Below are 9,853 nucleotides of genomic sequence, written 5' to 3'. Positions count from 1 at the left end.
AATAATTCTTATAATTATCCTGCAGCAGGTGCATCCATCAGATGAATAAACTATTAATCTGGGATACTTTTTTTAATGTCAGTATTAGGAATTCTACTGGTATCTCTAAATTTTCTTTTAATTGATCTGGATGTAAAACTGCGGGGGTGCTTCACGACCGAAGATGTTATCTTCATTATTTAATATTGGAGACCCATTTCCCCTTCATGCAATTGTGAGATATCCCAACGCAAAAATTAATAGAGGGAAGTTGTCCTCGGTGCCTCGTCTTTGCATATTTGCATATATCGTTTTTTCCAGAGATGCTGCCTGACCCGCTGAGTTACTGCAGCATTTAGTGTCCATCTCTTCGGTGTAAACCAGCATCTGAAATCCCTTCCTACACATTAAATATCGCTTGGTTATTACCACGGCGCTATTCATTGGTGTCAGTGCATGCAAATTAACTTTCACGTTTCCTATATTACAACCAAAGGCCCGCTCTATGATCTTTGATTACAACGACTACACCTCCAAATACTTAGATGACAGTATACTCCTTTGGAGAAGGTTTTGCGAAAGAGGAGGAAGTCGCTGCACAAATGCGAGGATTTTTTCCCTTTCATCTGCTGGTAGATTCTGCATCCGATCCTACCCCACTTTTCACACATTTCTTTCCACAAATGCAACCGTGCTAAAGATTTCCAGCATTTTCTGGCTTTATTTCTTTTTTTATTGTGTACGGTCCTTGCTGTAGTGTGACGTGTCCCAAAAGATGCAGCAGTGCCCAGCTGCCTGCCTGCAGTTGTAAAAGACATCGCTGCCTGCTGACTTGCAGCTGGTGCAGGAGGTGCGCACCCCTGTCTGTCACTGTGCAGTGCCCGGGCCCGGCCGCGGTTGCCTGGCACCCACACATTGGCCGACCCGCGCGTGGGGTTCCCCCGCCCCCTCCACGTAGCCGCCGCCTGACGTCACGGCGAGCGTGTCCTGGAAATCACTCCGGGTCCGCGCGCTGCCGACAAAGGCGTCCGGGTGGTCACAGCCCAACGGTACAGGCACGGGCACAGTCCAGCACAGCCCAGCGGCACCGGCACCGGCACAGTCCGGGTGGTCACAGCCCAACGGTACAGGTACAGGCTAGAGCCGGCACCGCACCGCACCGCACAGGCCCAGCCAGTCCAGTCCAGTCCAGTCCAGTCCAGCCCAGCGGTCACAGCCCAACGGGCCCAGCGGTACAGGCACAGTAGAGCCGGCACGGCCCAGCACAGCCCAGTCCAGTCCGGGTGGTCACAGCCCAACGGCACAGGCACGGGCACGGGCACGGGTACAGTAGAGCCGGCACCGGCACGGCCCAACACAGCCCAGCGGCACCGGCACCGGCACCGGCACGGTCCAACACAGCCCAACACAGTCCGGGTGGTCACAGCCCAACACAGCCACAGCCCAACGGCACCGGCACGGGCACGGGCACAGGGACAGAGAGCCGGCACCGGCACGGCCCAGCACAGCCCAGCGGCACAGGCACGGCCCAGCACAGTCCGGGTGGTCACAGCCCAACACAGCCCAGCGGCACCGGCACGGGCACAGGCACAGTAGAGCCGGCACCGCACCGCACACACACGGTCCAGCCCCGCATCGCCCCGCATCGCATCGCACGGCACAGGCTGCAGCTTCACCGGTCCGTCCGTGGGTGAGTAAGAGAGGGATGGGAGAGGGGGAGAGTGGAGTGGACAGTGGACGAAAGAGGGGGAGTGTGGGAGAGGAAGGAAGGAAGGGAGTAGGACAGGGAGGGAGGGAGGGACGAAGAGAGGGGGAGACAGTGGGAGGGGGAGTGGGGAAGGGATGGAGAGTGTGGATGGGAGGGATAGTGGGGAGAGTGGGGGGGGGGGATGGAGAGTGGGGAGGGGTGGAGTGTGGGGGGGAGGGAGGGAGAGTGGGGAGGGATAGTGGGGGAGAGTGGTGAGGTGGGGAGGGAGGGGGAGAGGGAGAGTGAAAATCGACCCCCTACCACCCCCTCCCTTTTTATGTTTTATTTTTAACCTGTGCTTCTGGAAGGCACAAAATGCTGGCGTAACTCAGCAGGTCAGGCAGCATCACTGGATAAAAGGAATAGGTGACGTTTTGGGTCAAGACCTTCAGACTGGGCGTTCTCTCCATCCGAGGGTTTCCTCTAATGTGGTTGGAGGTGGGGGGGGAATGGGAGGCCAGTGCTGGGAGATCAGCGCTGCCAGAGATGGACGAGGAAGCTGCAGATGCCACCGGCAGTGGAGGTTCCTAACCACTCTGACACAGCAACAGAAAACAGCAGAGGACGCTCGGAAAGTCTAGGGGCCTCTGAGCTAGTCTATCAGCTCAATATCCCTTCATCAGAACTTGGATCAATCGGCCTGGGTATCAGCTGAATGATGATTATATATGTACAGAAAAAGGCCTGTCAGATCATGCCAGCATTTATGCCGCCCCCTTTCACCTTTAAATGCTGTATCTTTAAAGTGCATCTGTACGATTCACTTCAATCACTCTCATTGACAGCAAGTTTCGTTCGCACCTCTCTTTACAAAGAATTTTACAGCGTATAAGGAAGTGGCCAAGACACACTACAATCTTGAACAAATCACACCCTGCTGGAGAAACTCAGTGGGTCAGGCAGCATCAACATTTTGCCTTGAAGTTATCATGCACTCATGAAACTGCAAATTGTGCCAACGAGGAACAGGAGATCCTGTTTCTGACTTATCAATGTTTCTATTTCCCCTTTTGCCAGATTGTGATCGTTGTCATGGGTTACAATTGCCTATTTGCATCAATTGAATGCTTTACAATATCATCCACCATTTGATTCTGGCCACCTCACCATAAATCCTATGCAAATAATATGTATTCTGACGCAATCTTTTTGAAATATTAACCATATAGCTGATCGGCTTAAAAACATACACCGTTATCAGTTAATAAAGGAATATTATGCTAATATAATGAACCCTTGAGTCCAACTCCATGGCTCCCTGAAAGTAGCAGCACAAGTAAAAAGACTGGTAAAGAAGGCATATGGATTGCGTTCATCAGTCAGCCCAATGAATATAAAACTCTGAGTCGTGTTGCATTTTTATAAAACTTTGGTGAGGCTGCATTTGGAATACTATGTGCAGTTCCAGTCACCCAATTGAAGGTGTTGGAGAGGGCATGGAAGAGGTTAGCCAGGATGCTGCCTGGATTAGAGAGGATTAGTCATAAAATGAGGTTGGACATACTTGGATTGTTTTATCTGAAGCGTTGGCGGTTGATTTGAAGATCTCGGAGGCTTTTAAAATCATGAAAGGTATTGATAGAGTAGATCGTTAAAATATTTTTGAGGTGGAAAAGACAAGTACTGGAGGTTATAGCTTTAAGTTGAAAGAGGGAAAGTTTAAAGTAGATGTGAGAGGTGAGATTTGTTTTTTCACCACTCACAGTGGGAGGTGCATGAAACACACTTCCAGGGGTGGTGGCATATAACAAGCTTTTAAATGGATCAAGTGTAGACAGAGGGGATTAGTTTAATTTGACATCAAGTATGGCATGGCATAGGCTGAAGGGCCTGTTCCTGTGCTATGTTCTAAGTGGCATCACTGATTATTCTTTATGGATGTAAAAACAGAATTGTTGAACCCAAATGCCCAGCAGATGTTGTTATTCGTTGCTAATGCTTAGAAATATGCATATAAAATTCTGAACATTGAGCTCTATGATTATGGGAGATGAAGGAAGGTACAGATCTAACCATTTCCTGTGTAACGGTGAAGAGGGTATACAGTTGCACGGTTCCATAGATTATATAACTAAAGATGTTAATCTTTTAAAAACAAGTTGTATTTGAATAAGGCAGAAATAAGGTGTTGCAGATGCTGGTTTACAAAAAAGAAGACATAAATTGCTGGAGAAACTCAGGCAGCATCTCTGGAGAACATGCATAGGTGGCACAGAGCTGCCAAGTAGTACGGATTTTCCGTATTTTGCAATAAGAATACTGATGTATGATTTTGCGTTGTTAAATATGGATTTTTTAAAATCCGACCATAGATAATCATAACAACGAGTCACTGTTGTACCGGCCGAGATGCAGTGGGCAGGTGGGAACAACCGAGACCAGCCCTACTTCCTGTTTCATTAACAGAACACTCGCCAATGGAAAAGTAATAACCCGGTGAAATTGACTTCAGATCTTGTTGCTTAAAAAATGCAAAAGTCATACTGTACCTCTAAAAATTATGGCAGATTAAATCTATTAGTATTTTAAATTTCAAAATCTGGATGATTATTTTTGTAAGCGTTGATCTGGATGATTATTTTGTAAGCGTTGGAGTTAAGAGGCTGGACTCCCCCCTCCTCCTGTTTTTCCCACCCCCCCCCCCCCTCCGGCATTCCGGGAATCATTTGGCGTTTTGCAAAGACAACCACATCTGCAGTTCCTTCCTATAGAAGAAGAACCTGGCCCGAAACAACTCCTAATCTATTTCCTCCACAGATGCTGCCTAGCCCACTGAGTTCGACCAGCGCTCTGTGGTTTTTTATTTAACTCTGAAATTGAAGATAGGCACAAAAACTTGGAGTAACTCAGCGGGACAGGCAGCGACTCTGGAGAGAAGGAATGGTTAACGTTTCGGGTAGAGACCCTTCTTCAGATAATCATAAGTACTCTCACCGACGAGAGTTCAGTTCAGTCTGAAAAAGGGATTTCGACCAGAAACGTTATCCATTACTTCTCTCCAGAGTCGCTGCCTGTCCCGCTCCAGGTTTAAACAGAGCGCTGTCAGTTTAACGCTTGGGAATTTAAAAGAAGAGCTGCCACTGCAGCACTATCGGATCTAAACGTAGCGCTATGGGCTTTACACATAGCGATATGGCCACAGTGCTATGGTCACAGACTGTTCGGGAAAATTATCGTATAAAAATCTATGGAATTCTCTTTCTTAGTGGAAGTTGAGCCTTTGATTATTTTTCAGGCAGTGGTAGAATTCTGGATAAGCCTAGTGGTGAAAGGTTACCAGTGGGGTTGCAGTTACATTGGGATTGGCCTTGATTTAACAGAACAGTGGGTGGGCTCAAGGGGGAGAGAGGGAGGGGTGGAGAGAGGGAGAGGATGGGGAGGGAGAGAAGGAAGGAGAAGAAAAGGAAGGAGGAGAGGGTGGGAGGGAAAGGGGGAAGAATGGAGAGAAAGAGGGAAAAGGAGGGCGAGAGGGATGGAGATGAGGGGAGGGAGGGAGAGACAAAGGGAGGGAGGGAGAGTGAGAGGGTGAGCTGAGACATGAGAGCAGGTTGTAAAAACAAAGATAACGAAAGCTGTTGGAGGCAACGAAAGCTGCCTTGCATAACACTGTACAAGTGAGTAACAGAAGCAGGCAGACACGGTGTAGTTACATAGATCTGCTTTGCCTTGCTCATCTTTGCGTTGTTAACATGTGCCCGCAAAAAAAGCAACAACAAATAGCACGCAGGAAGCATTTTGAAAATTTCAGGAGATGCCATCAAATTCCAGGAAATTTGGGGTTCTATTTCAGGAATTTTTTTTTGAGGTCTGGAAGCACTGGGATTAGTACACGTTGAAGAGACATTGACACTTTGTTTTTATGTAGAGGGGTAATAGAGGTAAGATATGTGATTTGAGAGTAATGTATCGTCTTCGGGGGGGGGGAAAGTACGACCTACTCGTCACCGTTGCTAAAATGGCACTGTTAAATGCGCAAAGTTCAAAAAAACAAATGAACTGCAATTAAACGGAAAAAATACAGATTATCAGGTGTTTTGTGCGTGGGAGCTTGTATGCGTTACGCAGGCAACCAAACGGTATTACTGTGTTTAAACAATAAATAAAATGTGCTTCTAGTTGTCCGGGGGGGAGTGGGAGGAAATAAAATTGTTCATTGTCATGCACACTTGTCACCAGGCCGGCAAGAAATTTGTGTCTCCCCCCCCCCATGTTTTAAAAGTGATTTCCGCCCATGAATGAATTTTTGAAAATAGGTGAAGCAAAAAGTAGCATATTCTCTGGAAAGGCTTAACTTAAAATAATTGATCAGAAGTGTTGGATTTTTAGTCAGGACGTCTATCATTCAGTCAGTGAGTTGTAGATGTGGATGCTATGACGGTAATCGCAAGCACATTAAGATGGCACGAAAAATTACCCATGACGTACTATGGCTTTGATCTTTGGTCGGGGCTTCACGGGCGCTCGCGCGCGTTACGTACCACGTGGCGTGGTGGATGCGAAGGTGTTGCGAGTCGAGAGATGAGACGCGAGAAGATTAGAAAGAATAGGGATTACAAATGCAAAATTGGTTCTACATCATCTGGTGCTAAAAGCAGGAAGCAGCTGTTCAAACAGCAGTATGCAAAGAGATGGCAATGAATGCACTGGCAAGTAAGATACCTAGAAGACATGTCAAATGGTAGCAAAGTTATGCATTTTTGTACTCTTGCATAGGTATGATCCACATTTTTTTTTTTAAATCAGCAAAATGGCACAGCGTAAAAATACTGATTTCCTCAGGAAAATACTGATTTTCAGGTACTAAAATACTGAAAGCTCTGACAAAACTTGGCAGCTCTGGTGACATGGTGAGTCATGTTTTCTTCTTTACTCGCATAAACTTAGTGAGTCCAAAACCACTTAATTGGGCATTTGTATTATGGTAAAACTGTTTTACCCCTTGCTGTGTTGATAGTCCATTACCTATGCCTGAAGGTTAGTGGGCTTTTTTTCATTCATTATTGTATTCTTTACATAACGCATAGCTGTAATTTCATGCCTATCCCCAACTGCCCTAGATGGAGTGGGGGCTCTATTCATTCCACCAAAAGGACTCTTGCTCTACTGTTGGAGAATGAGCGCAGGATTTAGATTGTGAAGAATTTGGTGAAAGATGAGATTATGTGCAATTTGGCAGGGAGATGTACAGGTGATGTTCCTGGTTCCCTTGACCTTCCTGGTAGTAGCAATATCAGGTTTGGTAGGGTGCAGTCAGTGTATTTTGTAAATGGTACCCACTGTGGCCATTGTTTGTCATGGAAGGTATCGGGCTTTGAGTTATTGGGGATGACTTGTTATATCACATGCCCAATGTGCCTTGTGAATGATAGAAATGCCTTGCTGTCAGGTGTGTGGAGGGAGGGGTGGCTTCTCACGGTGTATTCGGCTTGTGACTGACTCTGACAGTTACATTTATGCGACTAATCCAATTGAGTTTCTGGTCAGTGGTGATCCCTGGGATATCGATGGTCGGTAACCCAGCCATGGTAATGTCACTGAATGCAAGGGGTAGATGGCCTGACTCTTTTGGAGATATGTGTAAAAAGGAACTGCAGAGGCTGGTTTACACTTAAGATAGACACAAAATGCTGGAGTAATTCGGGGGAACAGAAAAGAATGCCCATTCCCTCTCTCCAGAGTTGCTGCCTGTCCCACTGATTTACTCCAGCATTTTGTATCTATCTTTTGAAGATATAATTGGTTGGCTATTAAATAATGTGCTTATTACCTGCCATTTAGCAGCCCACACCTCAACGTTGTCCAGGTCTCGTTGGATGTTGGCAGGAGGTGCTTCATCTAAACTGTGAACGGAATTGAACTTTGTGCCATTGTCACTGAACATCCACACTGAATGTACAACAAAAAATACCTATTATGAAGCAGCTAAATAAGTCTAGATATAGGACATTTGCTTTGAGGTGCTACTCTAGAGTTGTCTTGGGAATCTAATGTTTTATCATCAATGACCACAGCCATCTTCAAATAAGATATAATTACTGAGTTTTCCCATTGATGCCCATTGTTTTCAGTTTTCCCAGGGTATTTTGATTAATACTTAGTCAACTAGTGTATTAATGTTACAGTCGCCTTGCATCCAGAATTCAACCCATTGGTCCTATTTGGTCAGTGAGCAGATATGAGAACACTGTCTGCAACAGATTCCAGCACCTTGATTATTGATTAGACTAGTTGGCCAGTGATTATTTGGATCTTGTGAATGGGACATAATTTGGCAAATTTGGAGATTGTCCGTAACTGGCTGCAGGCACAGACTTCTGGAGCGCAGTGCCACAGCAGGGATGTTGTCCTGTGCTGTGGCCTTGGCTTTATCTACTGCTGGGTGGTGCAGCGGTAGAGTTGCTGCCTTGCAGCACCAGAGACCCTGTTCAATCCTAACTACGGGTGCTTGACTGTACAGATTGTTTGCGTCCTCCCCATGACCGGCATGGGTTTTTTCCGGGATCTTTGGTTTCCTCCCACACTCCAAAGATGTACAAGATTGTTGGCTAATTGGCTTAATATAATTGTAAATTGTCCCTAGTGTGTATGATTCTGTAAGTTTGCAGGGATCGCTGTTCGCCAAAGGGCCTGTTTCTGCACTGTGTATTTCTAAACTAGACTAAAGTTATTCCTGGTGTCATGTGTAATGAATATAATTGGCTACAGTCTGGCTTCAGTGATGATGGGGAACTTGGGAGGAAGCAGAGGTAGATCATCAATATGGCACCTCTAGATGAACAATGTTGCAAATGTTTCAGCTGTTTCTTTAGGGCTCATTTCATCCTAATCTAGGTTGGCAAGTATAGAAGTCCAGGCTGACTCACCAGGTGCATGGCATTGTTCAAATGAGCCGATACCTACTTTTTCCAGGCAAAATAATCAGAGGGGGAGCATTTTACAGGAAAGCAATGAAGTTAACCTCAATATTTATCCTTCACCACCCGTAGCATATGACACTATTGTGTAGCACTAAGCAACCCCCTTGTACATCCCATCCTTTAATTTCCATGTACAAGGTACAGGTCCACCACTGATTTTCGTTGATCGCAGGTAGTTGAAGACTAAGTGGGCCTGTTTCCACGCTCAATCTCCAAACTTAAACTAAACAATATTTAATCATTGAACTATCTATCGTGTTAACTATTGGGTTTCAGCAATGGCATTTGATCAAATGACAGTGTTAACATAAAAATAATAGTTTTACTGCCAGAACAACTATTCAATTGTTGAGCGCCTTTTACAAAATTCATGTAAGCAAACACAGTTAGCCAATAAGATAAATGATCATACAAATCATAAATCTGAAGAACCATAAATCTCGACCCAAAACATCGTCCATTCCTTCTCTCCAGAGATGCTGCCTGTCCCACTGAGTTACTCCAGCATTTTGTGTCTATCTGTACTCATAGCTGACTTCCATGGCCAGTCGGCAGGTCGAATTTGCCCCATGCGGCCAGGGCTCTGAACTACGGCCTGGCCGGAGCCAGCAGATCCGTTCCTCTAGCCGACTTCCACAACCGGCTTTGGAGACCGATATCCCCACCTTCCTCTTCCCCACTCACCCAATGCCGTGACCTCTCTTGGTCTAGTAAAATGGATAAAAACGGTGGTGAACCTGTATCAATTTGCTGTCCCTCCAAAGTGAAAGATGTAAATGCTTAAGTGACTTTTTTTTGTTTGTTTACAGATTTTCATTTTGAAGACTTCTTCAAAACCTGTTGTTAAAACTCAAGAATATTGAAACCATTGCAGCCGAAGATCCAGAACAATGCATTAAAATTATCCAAATGCACCCAGTGCTGTAATTATACAGCAAACATAAAGCTAATTGGAACTTTATTCTTTAAAATGGAACATCTCGGGCTCATTTTTCAGACTTTAAAGAACTGTAAACAATCTTCAAACAAAGTAGTTCTATTTCTCTTTATTATTACGTCATTAGCAGTTCTAGTTTGCACGGATGAGGACTACTATAAATTGCTTGGATTAACAAAAAGTGCAACTAATCGACAGATAAGACAAGCTTTTAAGAAGCTTGCACTCACAATGCATCCTGATAAAAATCCAGTAAGTAGGATTGTTTTGATC

At 45.4% G+C, this 9,853-nt stretch overlaps 1 protein-coding gene across 1 annotated transcript in view; it reads left to right on the top strand.

The window, feature by feature from the left end:
- The first annotated feature begins 1,608 nt into the window (after window positions 1-1,608).
- The window catches only part of dnajc10 (DnaJ (Hsp40) homolog, subfamily C, member 10), a 44,101-nt gene continuing 35,856 nt past the window's right edge, over window positions 1,609-9,853 (top strand). Inside the window, exons 1-2 of the mRNA XM_055637849.1 lie at window positions 1,609-1,669; window positions 9,453-9,832. Coding sequence (XP_055493824.1) covers window positions 9,614-9,832 — 219 coding nt within the window. The 5' untranslated portion in view covers window positions 1,609-1,669; window positions 9,453-9,613. The remainder of the gene's footprint in view (window positions 1,670-9,452; window positions 9,833-9,853) is intronic.

This window comes from Leucoraja erinacea, chromosome 7 (genome assembly GCF_028641065.1).
Source record: "Leucoraja erinacea ecotype New England chromosome 7, Leri_hhj_1, whole genome shotgun sequence".
Taxonomy (NCBI): domain Eukaryota; kingdom Metazoa; phylum Chordata; class Chondrichthyes; order Rajiformes; family Rajidae; genus Leucoraja; species Leucoraja erinaceus.
Note: the sequence above shows the minus strand (reverse complement) of the source record. Positions and strands in the feature narration are given on the sequence as shown.